The sequence below is a fragment of the Chiloscyllium punctatum genome, chromosome 4, assembly GCF_047496795.1.
Source record: "Chiloscyllium punctatum isolate Juve2018m chromosome 4, sChiPun1.3, whole genome shotgun sequence".
NCBI classification, from domain to species: Eukaryota; Metazoa; Chordata; class Chondrichthyes; order Orectolobiformes; family Hemiscylliidae; genus Chiloscyllium; species Chiloscyllium punctatum.
Genome location: NC_092742.1, coordinates 104,301,639 through 104,323,028, shown reverse-complemented (window position 1 = coordinate 104,323,028; position 21,390 = coordinate 104,301,639). Strand labels below are relative to the sequence as shown.

The 21,390-nt window shown below is 41.7% G+C and overlaps 1 protein-coding gene across 1 annotated transcript in view; it reads right to left on the bottom strand.

Annotated features, from left to right (window-relative positions):
• Positions 1-21,390, bottom strand: part of cdan1 (codanin 1) — a gene marked incomplete at its 5' end in the record, with an annotated part of 113,487 nt that overhangs the window by 46,289 nt on the left and 45,808 nt on the right. Inside the window, 5 exons of the mRNA XM_072567915.1 lie at positions 5,797-5,877; positions 6,759-6,840; positions 11,565-11,731; positions 16,389-16,532; positions 19,440-19,554. Of these exons, the coding sequence (XP_072424016.1) occupies positions 5,797-5,877; positions 6,759-6,840; positions 11,565-11,731; positions 16,389-16,532; positions 19,440-19,554 (589 nt within the window). The remainder of the gene's footprint in view (positions 1-5,796; positions 5,878-6,758; positions 6,841-11,564; positions 11,732-16,388; positions 16,533-19,439; positions 19,555-21,390) is intronic.

The following is a 21,390-nucleotide window of genomic DNA, read 5'->3' as shown; positions in this document are numbered from 1 at the left end:
AAAGGGTTCTAGGTTACATCTGATCAGGTCCAGGGGATGTATCCACCTTTATGCATTTCAAGACATCCAACACCACCACCTCTGTATTATGACATTTTTCAAGACGTCACCACTTGTTGCCCCACATTTTAGATCTTCCATGTCCTCCACAGTAAACACTGATGCAAAGTACTCAATAAGTATCTCCACCATCTCCTGCACCTATGCTGTTTTGCTGATGTTTGATGGGTCCTATTTTCTCCCTAGTTACCCTTTTGTCCTTAATGTATTTATAGAATCCTTTTGGATTCTCCTTAACCATATTTACCAAAGCTATTTTGAGTCCCCTTTTTGCCCTCCTGATTTCCATCTTAAGTAAATTCCTACTGCCTTTACACTATTCTAAGGATTCACTCAATCTTTGCTATCAATATCTGACACATTAGAATGATTAGAATCCCTACAGTGTGGAAACAGGCCATTTGACCCAGCAAGGCCGCACTAGCTCTCCGAATAGTAACCCAAACAGACAAGTTTTCCCTAACGTATATTTACACCTGACTAATGCACCTAACACTCTAGGCAATTCACTCTTGCCAATTTACCTGACCTGCACATTTTTTGACTACAGGAGGAAGCTGGAGCACCTGGAAGAAACTCACGCGGACATGGGGAGAATATGCAAGCTCTACACAGACAGTTGCCTGAGGCAGGAATGGAATTCGGGTCACTGGCTCTGTGAGGTAGCAGTGCTAACCACTGAGCCACTGTGCTGCCCTACTGTGCCCTACTTTTTCTTAACCAAACACTCAATTTGTCTAGTTATCCAATATTTCCTCCACCTACCAGCCTTTCCTTTCACCCTAACAGGGTGAACTCTCTAGACTCTCGTTATCTCATTTCTGAAGGCTTCCATTTTCCAGCCATCCCTTTACCTTCAAGCATCTGCACCCAATCAACTTTTGAAAGTTCTTGCCTAATACCATCAAAATTGACCTTCTTCCCATTTAGAACTTTAACTTTTAGATCTGGTCTATCTTTTTCCATCACTATTTTAAAACTAATAGAACTATAGTCGCTGACCCCAAAGTGCTCCCCCACTGACACCTCAGTCACCTGCCCTGCCTTATTTCCCAAGATTAGGTCAAGTTTTGCACCTTCTCTAGTAGGTACATTCACATACTGAATCAGAAAATGTTCTTGTACACACTTAAATTCCTCTCCATCTGAACCCTTAATACAATGGCAGTCCTAGTCTACGTTTGGAAAGTTAAAATCCCCTACCATAACCATCCTATTATTCTTACAGATAACTGAAATCTCCTTACAAATTTGTTTCTCAATTTCCCAGGGGGGTCTATAATACAATCCCATAAGGTGATCATCCCTTTCTGATTTCTCAGTGCCACACAAATAACCTCCCTGAATGTATTCCCAGGAGTATTCTCCCTTAGTACAACCATAATAGCATCCCTTACCAAAAATGCCACCTCCCCCCGCTCTCTTGCCCCATTTCCTATCTTTCCTGTAGTATTTGTATCCTGGAACATTAAGCTGCCAGTCCTGTCTATCCCTGAGCCACACCTTTGTAATAGCTATGATATCCTAGTCCCATATTCCTAGCCATGCCCTGAGTTCATCTGCTTTCTCAACTGGGTTTCTTGTATTGAAATAAATGCAGTTTAATTTATCAGTCCTATCTCATTCTCTGCTTTGTTCTTGCCTTCCCTGACTGTTTGATTCATTCCTTTTCCCAAGTGTACAGTCTCAGATTGATCTCTCTCCTCAGTATATCCCTGGGTCCCACCCCCCCAACCACATCGCCCTCAACCCCCCCCCAACCTTACTAGTTTGAGTCCTCCCAAGCAGCTCTAGCAAATCTCCCTGGTAGTATATTATAGCCCCCTTCCAATTTTGGTGCAATTCATCCTTCTTGTACAGGTCACTTTTACCCCAGAACAGATTCCAATGATCCAGAAAAGGGGAACCCTTCTCCCTGCACCAGCTCCTCAGCCACACATTCATCTGCTCAATCCTCTTATTTCTACCCTGACCACCTCGTAGCAGTGGGAGAAATCCAGATGTTACTATCCTCAAGGAACTCCTTTATAATTCCTGCCTGTTTATATTCTCCCTTCAGAATCTCATCTTTTTCCTTTCCAACATTATTAGTTCCAATATGCACAATGTACTCCTGCTGGTTCCTTTCCCCTTTGAGAACATTCTGTACCCTTTCAGAGATATCCTTGATTCTGGCACCAAGGGAGGCAACATACCCCGCTAATTTCTCACTGCTGTGCCTCCCATTACAGAGTCCCCTATAACAACTGATCGCTTGGAACCTGACGTACCCTTTGTTACAAGAGAGCCATTCTCAGTACCAGAACCTTGGCTGTTTGTGCTACACTTCACTGAGAGCCCATCACCCCCACATTTTTCAAACAGCATACTTGTTTGAGATAGGGATAACCTATCTATCTCCCTATACCACCTTTTCTGCAGGTAACCCAACTATCTTGGGCGACTGTCTGTGCGGAGTTTGCACATTCTCCCTGTATCTGTGTGGATTTCCTCCGGGCGCTCCAGTTTCCTCTCTCAGTCCAAAGATATACAGATTACGTGAACTGGCCATGCTAAATTGCCCATGGTGTTCGGGGATGTGTAGGTTAGGGACATTGGTCAGTGGAAATGTGAAGTAATAGGGTAAGGGAATGGGTCTGGGTGGGATATTCTTCAAAGGGTCAGTGTGGACTTGTTGGGCTAAATGGCCTGTTTCCAGACTGTAGGGATTCTATGATACCCAACTGTATTTGTGGTTTTTCTCCCTTTCTATATCTGCCATCCATCACATCACTAGCTCCTGTAAATTCCTCACTGCCTCTAACTGCCACTCCAACCAATCCATGCAATTTGATAGGATTTGCAACCAACCACATTTACTGCCAACATAATCATCAGCAACATAAAAACTCTCCCTAATCTCTCACATCTGACAGGAAGAGTACATCACTTTAATAAAGGCCATCTTTGCCTCTTAATCTACAGACCAAGAAAATTTTATTGTTCTAAAAAGCACTGCTCCAGGCTAACTTCGTACCTATGCTTTATATTTTTAAAATTTAATCAAAAGACAGCTATCAATAAAACATATAATCAAAAGTGAACCTACTCTATTCACTGTGGCAGATTTACAACAATGTTACACTTAAAAACTATACACTTAGCTTCTCCCATGCTGTGAGCTCTCCCACACAGGTTCCTCCAAGGTCAGCTGTGAATTTCGCTATTTGTTAATTTTTTTTTCTAGACGGGCTCCGATCTCCAGAGATACTTGAACTCAAACAGCAAAGGCAGCAAATATGCAGATTCACTGCTATGTCCAACAGCACTACCACCTTCTTTCTCTGGCCATGTGGTCTCTGCCTTTGTCTGTCTTCCTCATTTTTGAAGTGCTGTTGTTTTGATTGCTTTTCTCTCCTCAAAGTTCCAATACAATGCAACAGCATATAAAACAGCAATTGCTGCACATGGAATTCAAGGAAATCACCTCCAAAATCTAAAATACCTCAAAAAAAGGAGTAGCTCTTACAGCCACATTTTTTTCCCATCCTCCATCTTGGATTACCTTGATAAAAAGAACAAACTAAAAGTAATGAAAAACCAACAAGGGCTCTACCAATAGCTATACTTAGAATTGTGCGCAGACATTTTAAATTGCTTTACACAAATAAAGTAATAAGTAGAATGGAGTAGCTAAAAAGGTCACACGAGGGAATATTCAGCGGAAAAAAAATTGAGGTGCAAGGTTGGCAATGATCTTCTCGTCTTCACTGGCAACTGGGGTGGTACCAGGGGACTGGAGAGTAGCGAATGTTGTGCCCCTGTTCAAAAAAGGGAATAGGGATAACCCCGGGAATTACAGGCCAGTTAGTCTTACTTCTGTGGTAGGCAAAGTAATGGAAAGGGTACTGAGGGATAGGATTTACGAATATCTGGAAAGACACTGCTTGATTAGGGACAGCCAGCACGGATTTGTGAAGGGTAGGTCTTGCCTTATAAGTCTTATTGAATTCTTTGAGGAGGTGTCCAAGCATGTGGATGAGGGTAGAGCAGTGGATGTAGTGTACATAGATTTTAGTAAGGCATTTGATAAGGTTCCCCATGGTAGGCTTATGCGGAAAGTCAGGAGGCATGGGATAGAGGGAAATTTGGCCAATTGGATAGAAAACTGGCTAACCGGTCGAAGTCAGAGAGTGGTGGTAGATGGTAAATATTCAGCATGGAGTCCAGTTACAAGTGGAGTTCCGCAGGGATCAGTTCTGGATCCTCTGCTGTTTATAATTTTTATTAATGACTTAGAGGAGGGAGTCGAAGGGTGGGTCAGTAAATTTGCAGATGATACAAAGATAGGTCGAGTTGTGGACAGTGAGGAGGGCTGTTGTCAGCTGCAGAGGGACTTAGATATGATGCAGAGCTGGGCTGAGGAGTGGCAGATGGAGTTCAACCCTGCCAAGTGTGAGGTTGTCCATTTTGGAAGAACAAATAAGAATGCGGAATACAGGGTTAATGGTAGGGTTCTTGGTCAGGTGGAGGAACAGAGGGATCTTGGGGTCTATGTACATAGATCTTTGAAGGTTGCCACTCAGGTGGATAGAGTTTGTAAGAAGGCCTATGGAGTATTATCGTTCATTAGCAGAGGGATTGAATTCAAGAGTCGTGAGGTGATGTTGCAGCTGTACAGGACTTTGGTTAGGCCACATTTGGAGTACTGTGTGCAGTTCTGGTCGCCTCACTTTAGGAAAGATGTGGAAGCTTTGGAGAGGGTGCAGAGAAGATTTACCAGGATGTTGCCTGGAATGGAGAGTAGGTCGTACGAGGATAGGTTGAGAGTTCTCGGCCTTTTCTCGTTGGAATGGCGAAGGATGAGGGGTGATTTGATCGAGGTTTATAAGATGATCAGAGGAATAGATAGAGTAGACAGTCAGAAACTTTTTCCCCGGGTACAACAGAGTGTTACAAGGGGACATAAATTTAAGGTGAAGGGTGGACGGTATAGGGGAGATGTCAGGGGTGGGTTCTTTACCCAGAGAGTGGTGGGGGCATGGAATGCGCAGCCCGAGGGAGTGGTAGAGTCAGATTCATTGGCGACCTTTAAGCGGCATTTGGATAGGTACATGGATGGGTGCTTAATCTAGGATAGAAGTTCGGCACAGCATCGTGGGCCGAAGGGCCTGTTCTGTGCTGTATTGTTCTATGTTCTATGTTGAACAACTGAAAGGCATTAGATTTTAGAAGCATATGGTAACTCTCTCAAGTGGAAGCAAGAGTCCAACATGTATAGAATTAGGGTTAAGATGTGAGGTCATCAGCATTAAAGAATATGCTGATAAATGTTTTTATTCCTTTCTGTGCTCCATCTTCAGTCTTGTGCAGAGTATAGGTCCTGAGCAACCAAATGGCCTTATCTCAGTCAACTATTCTGTGGAAACTTTAATGAATTGGCAGGCTAATCTGCCACACCCAATGCAGCTTTCATACAACATCTTGCACAGACTGTCTACTGCACTGGCTAATTAGTAGCTCTCCACCCCAGTATTATTCCAAAGGCCCAACATTATTAAACACATTGACAATCAAATAACAACCATCTGCACTGAATGATTTTGCATTGCATAGCTTTTACCAGAGGCATGGAGACCTCATACCAATCATATAATAAAACATTAACTTCAAAGGAAATTTCAACTATGAACTGAACAGCACTTCGGTGAAGCAGTGGAAAAAGAACATTCAACACCTGCTTCACATATGACTTACCAATCCTTGGTCTGATACTTTTATTTCAAATCCATCAACATTCTCTTCATTGAAGAACATTTCTTCAGGAACTGCTGGAATCTAAGAAAATATCAACAATGAAGTTGAAAATTTGAATTACATATCATATATACATGTGTCATACCATACTATTTTCAATGGTCAGTTCAACCCCTATTTTATTTCCATGGACCCCCAAATCTCTGAAGCTAGATATGCAAAGATTTTGGAACTGGTCATTTCTTTTAGTCACCTACAAGGAATCTGAGTTCATGGACTCCTCCTTTTAGCAAGCACAAATCCATTAAATTAAAGAGTTCAGTAAAATACATATAAGGGAGCTTTTTGAGGTGTGCTGTTGAGATAAACAAGGCACTAAATCTGAGAGCATTTATTGGGTAGTGATTCCTCCTTTCTGATTCACCTGCAATACCTCTCTTTACTGAAGACATTGCCAGACAAAGGGACAGTGCTCAGAAGTTTTGTGGTTTCAAATAAACCTGTTGGACTCTAATCTTGTTGTCAGGTGACTTTAGACCTTCACTTTATTAAAGGGAGAAAGACATTTCTGACTGCTTGTTTCAGAAACTTCTCGAAGCTAAGATATTCAGGTTGAGGAAGACAGTATTCTTTCTTTTCATATTTACAATTCATTCTTGAGTAGGCCTACATTTATTGCCCATCTCCAGTGATCCTTAAGAATAGGTTTGTGAGCTGTCTTTCTGAAGCACTTCTGCGTGGTTCAGGTCCTCCCACAGTACCATTTGGGAAAAATAGTCACAATAAACAAAACCTGAAGCAAAGGTTGGCACCTTCAACAATCTCTACTAACACACTACAAAATTTACGTTCTACAAACTAGGTCAAGCATTTGAAGAATCCATTAACTTAAATCCATGAACTGTAGTTTTCAAACTCAAAATCTCAAACTCAATCTTGTTTAACATTCGATAAGTACTTGCCTGGAAAAGCCACCCCAATACAGCAAGAATCAGCAGCTTGTTCAGGAAATTGTCATTTTGCTCACTTGTTAGAACCAAGGATCTGTTTGATGAACCACAGAGTAAGGCAATTTTAACTAAAATATAAACAAATGCGCAGGTACCCTTCTCTCTCTTTGAAACTTTGCACTGTCAAATGTACTAATTAATCATTTGTTAACCAAATGGTCACTAGAACAAGTTCTTGGGTTGAAAACTGTATTTTCTTTTAAGCTTACTAATCCACATTTAGTGTTATAGATATTGTTAATCAATGTGTTCAGACATGTTATGACACACTTCTGGAGCAGGTGGGATTTACCTTTACTCTCAGGGCATTTTCAATTACTTTCATTTATATACAGCACTCTTATGACCATAGAGGTCTACAGCGCAGAAAGAGGCCAATCACATCTATGCTGGTCAAAAACAACCATCTAACTATTCTAATCACATTTTCTAGCACTTGGCACATAGCTCTATGTCTTAGCATCTCAACTGCACACTAAATACTTCAAAAATGTTATGAGGATTTCTGCCTCTTCCATCCTTACAGGCAGTGAGTTCTAGATTTCCACCACCTTCCGGGTGAAGAAAAGATTTTCCTCACATCTCCTCTAAGCCTTCTGTTTCTTACCCTAAATCTATTCCACCTGGTTACTGATCTCTCCATCAAGAGGAAAAGTTTATGCCTATCTACCCTATCTATGCAGCAGAGTAAGCTGCTCGAGCTGGGGATCCTCTACTTTGCCCATTCTTTTTCTTATTTTTTTCCTCTTTGGTTTCTCCTTCTCAGTGTTCGCTTTTCAACTTTTGAAAAGGGCAGCGCAGGGAGCGGGTGCTGGAGCAGAGGCCAGCACGGGGTGGGGGGAGACAGTCCTGGAGAAAACGTTGCTTAGAAGAGCTGACAGCCAGTGCAGGGCAGACTGAAGGCTTAGAGCGAAGCCAGGACAGTTGTTGGGGTCTGGCATGGGCAATCAGACCATGTGGGGAAGCGCCTGTGCTGAACTACGGCAATATCTATTTGAAATTTGTTTATCTGACTGTAATGTCTATCCTTTTACTAAGTATACTGAATCACTATAAAGTAATGCAACTACTTTTCTTTTTTTTTCCCTTTTTGATATCTAAGAGTACTTGTGTACTCTGTACCTAAGATGGTACCACAGGAGATAAGATTGTAAACTCTCCACTGTATCCCAGTACTTAAGTACATAAAGGATATTCTATTCAATTCATAATTTTATATATCCCAATCATGTTCCCTCTCAATCTCTGCTGCTCTAAGGAAAAAAAAATCCCTGTCTGTCAAATTTCTTTTCATAACTGAAACTCTCCAGCCCAAGCAACGTGCTGGTAAATCTCTTCTGCACCCTCTCCAGCAATGTTGTAGCATTTAAGATCAGCGTGTTTGTTGACAGGACTTTTATTATCAAAGTTAGCTAACCAGAGCGTCACAAAACATAAAAACCATGGAGTTAAAACCTGAGGTGGATACAAAGAGGGAACAGCCACATTTCCAAAACTGGTAACAGATTAACGAATTATGACACAGCATCCCCTATTTCACTGGTACCTGATTTAAAGGATAATTCCACTGAGGCAGGTGTCCTGACTATTTCACAACTTCATCAGACTAACCAGTTATCATCTTATCACTGACTGTGCGCCTTGACTGATAAACTGCTACAATTGCCTAATTCCTGGCTGTTAAACTGAAGGAATTATTCAGCAGTGAAGCATGCAGGAAGTCCTGAGGCTGTGAAAAGTACAAAAGAACATTTATTCTTTGTTTTTAATGGATGGTAAGGTGATTTTGGGAGGACTAACAAGACACATTTTGAATTATATGACCCTAGTACGTACGGAGGATCAAAGAGGCTTCAGTGACCAATTCCACAGATCCTTGAAAGCAGCAGGGAAGGGAGATAAAGTGGTTAAGGCGGCATATGAAACACTTGCCTTTATTAGTTGAGGTATTCAAGAGCAAGGAAGTTTCAATAGAGTTGTACATAGTACTCTAGCTATCGCGTAATATTACATGCAATTTGGTCATCACATTGTAGAAATGACATGACTGCCCTGGAGAGGATGCAGAAGTAATTCACTAGGATGGTGCTGGGCTGGAATAATTCAGTTACGAAGAGAGATTTTATGGGCTCTACTGACTCCTTAGAGCATACTTCTAATTGAGGTGTGCAAAATTCTGATGGACACAGACACGCTAATTACGAATAATCTTTTCCGCTTTTAGACGAATCAATGCCAGGGCACACAGTTTTAAGGTAAGGAGGTGAAAGAATCTTTCACCCAGAGGGATGCAGATATCTGGAGCTCTCTGGCTTAAGGGTAGTAGAGGTAGGAGCCTTTAGATATCAAAGAATTATTTAGATGAAGACTTCAAACACAGTATCATGTAAACTCTTCTTGGTTGCAGCCATTTCTGGTTCAAAACCAGATGACTGCAGTTGTTGGAGGTCAATCATCTCAGGGGCCGAACATCACTCCAGGTGCTCCTCAGGGTAGTATCCTACGCCCAACCATCTTCAGCAGCTTCAATGGCTTTCTCTCTACCACAAGGTCAGATATGAGAAAATTCATTGAAGATTGCACAAAGGTTCAACACCATTTGCAGTGACTCAGAAGCAGTTCATGTCCAAATGTAACAAAATCTGCACTGCATTCAGATTTGGGCTATTAAGTGTTAAGTGACATTCATTCTACCCAAGTGCTGGGTAATGACCAAGTCCAGAGAAAATCTAACAAACTCCCATGATGCTCAGTGATATTATGATTGCTGAGTTCCCCGATTGCTAACCAAGAACAAAACTGGATTAGTCACATAAATATTGCAACTACAAGATCAGGCCAGAGGCTAGGAATCCTGCAATGAATAACTCACCACCAGTCTCCCAAGAACCTGTGCATCATCTACAAGGCACTAATTATGATATGATGGAATACTCCCTACTTACCCAATGTGTACATCTCCATCAACAGAAGAAAGTCAACCTCATTCATAAACAAAGCAGCCCACCTGATTGGCATCAAATCCACAAAAATTTGTTCGCTCCATCACCAATGCTCAGTAGCAGCAGTGTGTACATCTACAAGGTGCATTGCAGAAATTCACCAAAGCTCCAGAGACAGCATTGTCCAAACTCTCAATCACCATCATACAGGAGGATAAGGGCAGCAGACACATGAAGCATCATCTCATGGAAGTTCTCCACAAAGCCACACACCATCCTAACTTAAAAACATATCCTCATTCTTTTATCACTAGGTCATACAACCTGAAACCCCTGTATCTGCACTACATAGAGTGTAGCAGCTCAGCAACACGGTGGCACAGTGGTTAGCACTGCTGCCTCGCAGCGCCAGAGACCCGGGTTCAATTCCCGCCTCAGGGGACAGACTGTGTGGAGTTTACACATTCTCCCAGTGTCTGCGTGGGTTTCCTCCGGGTGCTCCGGTTTCCTCCCACAGTCCAAAGATGTGCAGGTCAGGTGAATTGGCCATGCTAAATTGCCCGTAGTGTTAGGTAAGGGGTAGATGTAGATGTAGATGTAGGGGTATGGGTGGGTTGCGCTTCGGCGGGGCGGTGTGGACTTGTTGGGCCGAAGGGCCTGTTTCCACACTGTAAGTAATCTAATCTAATCAAATCAAACACCTTCTCAACGGTAATTAGAGATGGCCTATAAATACTCGTCAAGCTAGCAGCATCCGGATTCTATGATAGAAATTTTAAAAATCTAGGCCTGTAGAAGCATGAGAATTGAATTTATTGAACAATTCAATATTTTCAAGAGACCAGAAAGAACAGATACTGAAAAGTTGTTTTACCTGGCTGGCATATGTATCCAGGAGTCCATAATTTCCAAATGGCTGTTCAATTAGGACCAAGATGAGGAGAAACCTCTTCACTCAAAGGATTGTCAATCTTTGGAACGCTCTACCTCAGAGCATTATTAAACATATTTAAGGCTGAGAAAGACAGATCTTCAGTCTCTCAGAGAATTACCAGTCATGAGGAACAGGCAGGAAAGTGGAGTGGACCATCATGAATGGTGGAGCAGGTTTTTAAAGGGGCAGATGGTCTTTTCTGCCTTCTATTTCTTCTGCTATTAAAAAAAATTCCTTTAAAGAAACACCCATGTGATTCTGGCTCAAGAGACTTCAAGAAGTAACAACGTATTCCTATCCCTAATCAAAAGTTGGACCTCTTTCAATCAAGCTTCAAATAAAAACAGCACATAATTTCACTGAATACATTCTTGAATGAATCTCAGGTTTCCACCTCCTTTCCAGAGACATTCCAAACTGTTGTTACCTTGACGTTCTCCCAACAAATAGCTTTATCTCAGCACAGCACAACATCCCATCCTTGTAACCTTGAATATGTCAAAATAATGCTCTAATTACGATCTTAATACTTCTCATACTTCTTTAAAGTCATCTACTGTCGAAGCTGAAGAGCTCAATTTGTCACCTTTCTTTATTCTATCTTAATGTGACTTAATCCTGCCTGACCAAGAAGCAACTTTGTGTATTTCCTATATTACAAAATTGACTACATTTCTAAAATACTCCATTTGCTGTCAAAAACTTGTCTTGAAAGGCACCGTAGAAACCCAAGTTGTTAACCTTTTATTTGAAGTGGCCCGAGATTTGAATATAACAGTATACTGTTACACCATCAATCAGAAATAATAAAAAGAGAAATTGGTGGGGTGCTGGGGGCAGGTGAAACAAAATTCTGTATTGCTAACATCTCCTGACACTCACCTGTATATTTGCAATAAGAGGGTAAACGCACTATGGTAATAATCAAGGAATGGTGCCACATAATCCACCATACTAAGAAACTCAACCACCCAAGGCACAGTGAAAATGATGCGTTGATTTTCAATCGACTTTCTCAGTAATCTGTGTACATCCAGAACAGGTGGACTCTAAGCAGGTAAAGACAAAAAGGTAGATCAGCAAATGTTGCGACTGATGTTGAACACACTTACTTTGTCACAAGATGCAATAGGACAATGCTACTGAGGTTTCATCTCGAAGCTTTTCTGAAGACGATAGATGAATCTAGGGATTCAGAGGAGCCATCCCTTCATAACTTACTCAAGTACTTCCTGATTAGATTCCTCAGCTGTTATGATAGTCAACCTGCATTTTTATAGATAAGCATTCAAAGGTAGTTCACAGAGGCATAATCAGCTCAGTCTGGATTAAGATATTAACAGAGTTAACACAGAACAAAAATAAAGTGTAAAAAACAAAAATAATTCCCCCATCATTCGAAACAAATGTTTCTATTTCTATTCAAAAGGAACGTTTCGATTAAAAACCCCACCGCCCCATGGGGTTTAAATCCTCCCACCCACTCCATCAAGGACATGCAGGTAATGGGCCACCTCGATCGACAAACCCTTACCACCTGATACCCGGAGGAAGAACGCCCCATCTTCTACCTTGAGACCCTGCACCACACGGGATCAATGTGGGTTTCACCAGTTTCCTCATTTCCCCTCCCACTACCTTAAGCCCACCCCAATCCTCCAACAAATCACCACCCCCTTGACCGGTCCTACCTGTCCATCTTCCTTCCCACCCATCCGCTCCACCCTCCCCTCCAACCTATCACTTCCACCTGCACCTTCATCTACCCATCATATTCCTAGCTACCTTCCCTCCAGCCCCACCCCTGTTCCATTTATCTCTCAGCCTCTCTGGCCCACAAGTCTCATTCCTGTTGAAGGGCTTATGCCCGAAAGGTCGATTCTCCTGCTCCTTGGATGCTGCCCTGACTTGCTGTGCTTTTCCACCACCACATTCTCGACTCTGATCTCCAGCATCTGCAGTCCTCACTTTCGCTGAATATTTCTATTTACCCTAGTTCTATACACATAATCAAATATTGCCAGAGTCCCCATTTTTATTTCAGATGGTCAGCATTTAATCACAGTTAGCACAAAAGACAACTATTTAGCTGTCAATATTGTGGTTCCCACAGATTAATCCAATCAGTTCAATACCCACTACTCATCCCCCTGCAAGTTTATTTCTAAGTGCAGGTTCAATTTCCCTTGGACTTCATTCTTTCCATTCTCATGGACAGTGTGTTCCAGGTTGCGTGTTGAAAATCTCTTCCTCAGATTCTGCCTGCATCTTTTGCCCAAAACCTTAAATCATTGACTCCTGCTCCTTGTATCATTAGTTGAAGTGTCTACCTATTCTAAGACTGTCATAATCTTGTACACATCTTTCAAATCTCCTTTCAAACTCCTTTACTCCAAGGAGAACAACCCAAGTCCTTTTAACTTAACTTTGCAACTAAATGCCCCCGCTCCTTGAACTGTTTTGGCAAATCTCCTCCCCATTCTATCCAGGACCTTCACATTCTTCTTAAGCACAGTAGCTAGAAATGGATATAGTTGTGACCTAAGCAGAACTTTATAAAGTAGAGCTTCCCTGCTTTTGTACACAAGCCAAAGACCCCATTTACATTGCTAACCACTCTCTGATTACATTGTGGCACCTTTAAATAATAATCATGCATTTGGCCCCAGTTTCTCTGTTCCTGAGCATTCTGCCAAAATAATCACACTACAGTTCGCTACATTAAATTCCATTTGCCATGTCTCCCCATTCTTCCTTTCAACATTCCATTGGAGGCAGTTTGCATCATTTTTACTGCTCACCATTCCAAATTTGGTAAGATCAGCACATTTTGAAGTTTTACTCTGTAGTGTAAGAAACAATGCAGCGGTCTCAGAACTGACCTTGGGCAAACCACACCTCTATGATCTGTGGTGTCCTTAAGCCAATTTTATTTTATCAGACTGGACTCTGACAAATGCTCTCCTCATTCCATAAGCTTCAATTTTACTGATCAGTTTTCTATATAGTGCCATGTCAAATGATTACATGACTATACCATGAAGATTGGTTAGCTCATTTGACTGAACAGCTAGTTTGTGATGCACAGTGATGCCAACTGCAACTGGTACCATGAAGATGCCATGTTCTCAACCTTGCTAGAGGCGTGGTGACCCTCAGCTTAAGCCAATCACCAATTATGTGTAATAAAAGAGCAGCTCTATGGTCTTCTGGGACTATGGCAACTTTACAGGCTCCATGAACTGCATTCCCTCCATCAACATTCTTGGTTATTTCATCAAAAAATGTAACTACTCAAGTACAATCTGCCTTTTAGAAATGTGAACTGACCCTCCTTAATTAACGCCAAGTGCTTGTTGCTTTTTCCGAAATTATGGATTCCAAAATCTTACCACGTTAGACGAATTGGCATGTAGTTCCTAGTAGCTGATCACAAACCACATATTTACAATTCTTTACTCCTCTGAAGCACCACCTATATCACCCCTATCAAGGGAAAGCTGCAAGACTACAATAAAGCCTTTGGTTATCTCCACTCCCATTTCTCTTAGCTGGCAGACCAGTGGGATCAGGTGACTTATCCACTCTAAAGACCAGCTGATTTTTTAGTACTTTCAATTTTGACACTGTATATTTCTACCACTATCTCTGTTTCTAATGATAATGTCAGATCCTTCCTCCTTAGTAAATACTGATATCAAATATTCTCGCTTTGTCCTGCATCTCTAAGCATACAACACTTTATTTTCCTCTAACAGGACCCACTACCTCTCATTACTAGCTTTATATGCATTACATAGAACATAACAGCACAGTACAGCCACTTGTTGTGCCAACCTGTGAAACCAATTTGAAGCCCATCTTAGATTAGATTAGATTACTTACAGTGTGCAAACAGGCCCTTCGACCCAACAAGTCCACACCGAGCTGCCGAAGCGCAACCCACCCAGACCCATTCCCCTACATTTACCCCTTCACCTAACACTACGGGTAATTTAGCATGGCCAATTCACCTAACCCGCACATTTTTGGACTGTGGGAGGAAACCAGAGCACCCAGAGGAAACCCACGCAGACACGGGGAGAATGTGCAAACTCCAAACTCCTGAGGCGGGAATTGAACCTGGGTCTCTGGTGCTGTGAGGCAACAGTACTAACCACTGTGCCACCATGCCGCCCATTTACCTATACATTTCCATTTTCATCCATATGACTATCCAATGACCATTTAAATGCCCTTAAAGTTCGCGAGTCTACTATTATTGCAGGCAGTGTGTTCCACGCTCCTCCCACTCTTGGAGTAGAGAAAGTATCTCTGACATCTGTCCTCTATCTATCACCTCTCAATTTAAAGCTATGTCCCCTCACGCTAGCCATCACCATCCAAGGAAAAAGGCTCTCACTGTCCAACCTATCTAACCTTCTGATTATCTTTTACGTCTCAATTGAGTCACCTCTCAACCTTCTCAAGTCCCTCAGCCTTTCCTTGTAAGACGTTCCCTCCATACCAGGCGACATCCTCGTAAATCTCCTCTGAACCCTTTCCAAAGCTTCCATATCCTTCTTATAATGCAGTGACCAGAACTGTACACAATACTCTCCAAGTGCAGCCGCACCAGAGTTTTATACAGCTGCAACATGATCTCGTGGCTCTGAAATTCAATCCCTTTATTAATAAAAACCAATATGGGTATGCCTTCTTAACAACCTGGGTGACAACTTTCAGGGATCTATGTATATGGACACTAAGATCTCTCTGCTCATCTACACCACCAAGAATTTTACCATTAGCCCAGTATTCAACATTCCTGTTGCTCCCGCTGAAGTGAAGCAATGGTTGATGATTTTCAGTTACATTTTATGTTAACTGCCATTCTCACATTCTGTCTTTATCAGTCTTACTTTCCCCTTCACCTCTCCTCTCAACCCCTTGTATTGACTTGGCTCTCATGTGAAGAATTCATCTGATATCCATCATAACCCCTATCTCTCTTGCCATTGAAGGAGACTGCTTTTACCTTTGCTAGAATGTTCCTAGTCTGTACCTAAAGCACTTTTATCTGTCTGGTCCTTTGTGTTAATTTTATAAACTTAAACCATGCTCATCGAATTTGTGAAAAACATTTTCCCCCTTCCAATCTCCACCTTACTTAAAGATCTTCGCCTATTCTCCCTTTACCGTTTTCCCTGCCAGGCTGTGGCTCTACTTTGCCCTGATCTTTATCTTGCTTATCACACTAAAATGAATCCTCTTCCAATTTAAAAGTTATGAGATTGTTCCTTGCTCTTTTCCAACACTAATCTAACTAATCAATGTGTACCCCTACAGACATTTGGTCGACCTCATTCCCCAGCAATTTTCTAGTTATGGGCAGAAAACATACTGGTGAAAACAGCTCTGCTGAACGGATTGAGAAATCCTTAACCTTCCTTATCTTTCATTCCAACATTATCTATTTGGGTAATTTGTTTTTCTCTCTCAATTATTATTTATGCAACCTCAGAATGTGTTTAGTTTTTACGGAAAAAAAGGAGAATCTGAAGTTTGCAAAGGAGATGGAAAAGGGAAAAGGTGTTTCAAGAATTCGATGATAATGGTTAAGTTTTATAAAATTAGCTCAATGTGACCAGACAAGTTACAATCAACACAACGTATGCTTTCAGATGGATATCTATAGGAAATACGAAAATTACGGCAAGTATGCACCTTGTTCCTCAGGGAGAGAGCTGCCTCTTGCATGTCTTTTGCGGGTCGCTCATCTGTACGATAAGGGAAGAAGGCAAGGAATCCAAGAAACTTAGCCAGGAGTCTTGTTGTCATCAAGACTGAAGCAAAATGTTCCTTTTCATCCTAAGATTAACAGAATAAAAAAAGAAACTGTTTCAAGGAAAGTTGCTGATATATCATTGAGAACAAGATACCAAAGCAAACACTCTGCCTCAAGAAACAAAATATTTAACATCTTCATGTCACTGTCCCCTTTCGACTGCCTTGCTACTATCAGAAAAACTAATTGCCCATGCTTGGTAAGGAGAAAGGATGAACAAAGTCACAGAGCCTCAACTTAAGGCTTTCATGTGCACCTCATTATACCTATTTATAATAATTTTGATTTCCCTATCATTTCATAAGTGGTATATATGTTATTTTCTCCATTTTATTCCTTTATGATATTTTACTGCTGTGGTTGTGTTTTCCGATTTTGCTGGATTGATGATCAGTTCCCAAAGATTTAAGCTTAACAAATATAACACTTTTTCCACGAAGGAATGAGAGAAAATAAGGAACTACAGGGCAGTTGGTTTGACATCAACTGTTAGAAAAATACTCAAATCTGAAATTTTAACAATTAAATAATTGTTTTAGGAAAGGAAATTAGTGTCTGACAAATTTATTTTGAGAATGTAAAAATTTAGCTAGATAAAAAGGCAGCCAGTATATGTAGGAAGTTTTTCAAAAGATATTCAATAATGTTTCACACAAAAGGTTAACAAGCATAAAAAGTGCATGTGGTGTAAGGGTGGGTTTAATATATTAGCACAACTGAAGGACTGGTTGATGGGCCAGAAGCACTCAGTGGCTAAAATATTGCTGAGACCGCAGCTACTTAGAATATACATGAATTACTTATGGGGCAGAGATCGAGAGTATTGTTTCAAAATTTATAGATGATACAAACTAGGGAGCAGTGCAAGCTGAGTGGATATTAGAAGGCTGCAAAGAGATACAAACAGCATAAGTAACACGGTAAAGATGAAGTACAATGTGGGGAACCGTAGCTCATTCTCTTCTAAAAGAGAAAAGCCTTTTTAAAAAGGTGTGAAACTTTTAAATGCATACATAAAAGGAACACAAAGTTAGCATGCACCCACAGCAATTAATTAGGAAGACAAATGGCTTATTCTTTCAAGGAAGAATCAGTTGGTCTCACCTCCTTGCTCTCCTAGTTAGTTTTTAAAAGTTACTATTGAATCTGTATACATCAGAACAATCGGATAATGTACTCCAAACTCAAACCACTCATTTTTCATCTTGCCTAGAGTCGTGTTGACAATCACCTTAAATGAGCGAGCTCTGGTTATCGCTCTTTCAGACACTGGAAATAGTTTAGCATTATCTACTTTATTTAAACTTTATTAAAAGAATTAAGAATTTCTAATCAAATTACCTTCCAGTCTTTTCTCAATAATCCTAGCTTCTCTCATCTATCCACATAACTGTTATCCCTCAAATCTGGAAGTATTCAGACAAATTTCTTCTCTCAAAAGCCTTTGCGGCCTTCACAAAATTGGACATAATCAAAATGCCAGCCGGGCCCACATCAGTATAGTTTAGCATACCTTCCATGCTTTTTCACACTGCCTCAGTAATAAAGCCACCTATTTATAATTCCATATGTTTTATTAATTGTTTTGCCCTGTCAGCTTCAGATACTTATGCACAAACACTGAGGTCTCTATCTCTCTTCTGCCTCCACTAACCGCCGTAAAACATTTCAAAATTATCCCATTTAGCTTATATTGTTTCTATTCACTCTTCCTACCACTACTGATCCAAGTTGAATTCCATCTTGTTTACATCCACCCATTCTACCACTTCATATCCTGCTAGAATATATTTCTGATCATTTTCCATAAGAGTGCATAAGACATAAGACATAAGAGTGCAAGTAGGCCATTCAACTCAAGTCGGTTACACCTTTCAATGGAATCAAGGCTGATCTGATCTTTCCTACTTCACCTTCTTGTCTTTGCCCATAACCCTGATTCTCTTACTGATTAAAAATCTCTGACTGGAATATATTCAATGACCTGGCCTTAACAGCCCTCTGTGGTCAAGAATTCATTACCCTCAGAAAGAAATATCATCAATCTCTGTCTTAAATCAGCAACTCCCATATTTTCATTACAAGTGAGGACAGTTTTACAGCTTAATGGAGAAAGTGAAGGAGGATGTAGAGTCAGGGATGCTACAGCCAGTGCTTGGGTATTTCCAAAATATTATTAAAATAATATTCCCAGAGTAGGGGTCTCAATTACTTAGGTTCAAAGTGAGAAGGGAAAAGTTTAGGGGAGACATGCATGGAAAGTTCTTTACGTAGAGGGTGTTGGGCGCCTGGAACACATTGCCAGCAGAGGTGGAGGCGACAGACACGATAGCATCATTTAAGATGTGTTTAGATAGATACATGGGTTTGGAGAAGAGGGATACAGACTCTTTAGAAAATAGGCGACAGGTTTAGATTGAGGATCCGGATTGGCACAGGCAAGGATGACCGAAGAGCCTGTTCCTGTGCTGTAATCCTCTTTGTTCTATTTACATTTGTAATACAACCATCATATTGAAACCACAGAAATAAAACAAAGCACCTTCAACCAATTTTCAGTGACCAAGCTAAGATCAATTTTGTCTTTACTATGCCATTTTCCACAGTAAAAGTCTCCTGCATTAATCACATATTTTGCATTACTACTTTAGCCAGATAAATACTCATCCATAAGCACACAGAAGTAAACGTTGAGAGTGTAAATCGCTCATCATGATAGAAAGTATGCAGCGACTTAGCAGAATAAATATCTCACTGCCAGGCTCATTCCTCCCAGTTTAAGAAGAGAATTGATGTATTTACCACTTTAAAAGCAATTTATGAATTATGCACCATGATTTGAATGCGCAAGTACAGCAGAGCAATCCTTATCAAGAAGATTGATTGGTGGATCACTCACTTCAAAATTAACAAAATTATCAATGCTTTACCTGTTCATCCACATCCCCTTCACATTCTGAGCACCCATGGCTCAGAATCGCAATGCTGTCCAGTTCCAAAATTTGCTGGCAAAGCGTATCTGACAAGTGCTGATTTAACTGATGGCTATGAGAGAAAAGAATGAAATCAGTCCTTTCAGTACATCAAGTGCCAGTTGCAGAAAGAGACAGGTTACATTTACTTACTGAGAGTACACTGCTTCACAAGAGAACGGATGTTACTTTACGCCAGACTGCGATATCAAATCCATTAAAATATATCAACAGTGGCGACAGGCCAAATGTGAACACTAGAAAGGGATCGTGACATCTAGCAGTATATTTAGAAGAGAGTCTTGAATTTAGGAGAAATAGAAAGAAATCCTTGAGTTCCTGCAGGAAGGTAACTGGGTGTGTTGCCCATTTTAGGTATAGACAGGGTGGATAGCAAGAAGCTTTTTCCCCAGAGTGGCCATCTCAATTACTTGGGATCTTTTTGAGTGGGAGCAGCAGCCGAGGAAAAACGAACCCGGGAGACTACAGCTAAGGTAAGACAGTTTGTTTCGAAATTACTTACCTGGAGCGGGCAGCGGTTTTTTTTTTCTCTCTCTTCACAAAAAGAGCGGGAGCAGCAGAGGAAGTAACGGTAAACAGAGGGGCAGCCGGGAAGGAGAACGGTGAGTATAAATACTCCCCCTTTAATCACCAACGGTCATTTGAGTGGGAGCAGCGGCCGAGGAAAAACGAACCCGGGAGACTACAGCTAAGGTAAGACAGTTTGTTTCAAAATTACTTACCTGTAGCGGGCAGCGGAAGTGAGGTTGGAGCGCATAGCTGGGCGGGAAGGCAAGTGATTAGTATTTGAGTGGGTGGGAAAGGGGGAGAAGAGGAGAGCGCTAGTTATAGGGGACTCTCTAGTTAGAGGGACGGACAGGCGGTTCTGTGGACATGGGCGAGACTCTCGGATGGTTTGTTGCCTCCCAGGTGCTAGGGTCCGAGACGTCTCGGACCGTGTCTTCAGAATCCTTAAGGGGGAGGGTGTGCAGCCAGAAGTCGTGGTACACATTGGCACCAACGACATAGGTAGGAAGAGGGGTGGGGAGGTCATTCAAGAGCTCAAGGAGTTAGGCTGGAAGCTAAAAGCTAGGACAGACAGAGTCGTCATCTCTGGGTTGTTGCCGGTGCCACGTGACAGAGAGGCAAAGAATAGGGAGAGAGTGCAGTTGAACACGTGGCTGCAAGGATGGTGTAGGAGGGAGGGCTTCAGATATTTGGACAATTGGACTGCATTCTGGGGAAGGTGGGACCTGTATAAACAGGACGGGTTGCACCTGAACCAGAAGGGCACCAATATCCTGGGGGGTAGGTTTGCTAGCACTCTTCGGGGGGGTTTAAACTAATTTGGCAGGGGGATGGGATCCGGACTTGTAGTCCAGCAAGTAAGCTAGCTGTGTGTCAGGATGTCCAAGACTGTAGGGAGGCTGTGAAGAAGGTAGCACTGACAGGGACGACTTGCGGACACAGAGATGGACTCAAGTGCGTATACTTCAATGCAAGGAGTATCAGAAATAAGGTGGGTGAACTTAAGGCGTGGATCGGTACCTGGGACTACGATGTTGTGGCCATCACGGAAACATGGATAGATGAGGGACAGGAATGGCTGTTGGAGGTTCCTGGTTACAGATGTTTCAGTAAGATTAGGGAGGGTGGTAAAAAAGGAGGGGGGGTGGCATTGTTAATTAGAAATGGTATAACGGCTGCAGAAAGGAAGTTTGAGGGGGATCTGCCTCTGGAGGTAGTATGGGCTGAAGTCAGAAATAGGAAAGGTGCAGTCACCTTGTTGGGTGTTTATTATAGGCCCCCCAATAGCAGCAGAGATGTGGAGAAACAGATTGGGAAACAGATTTTGGAAAGGTGCAGAAGCCACAGGGTCGTAGTCATGGGCGACTTCAACTTCCCAAAT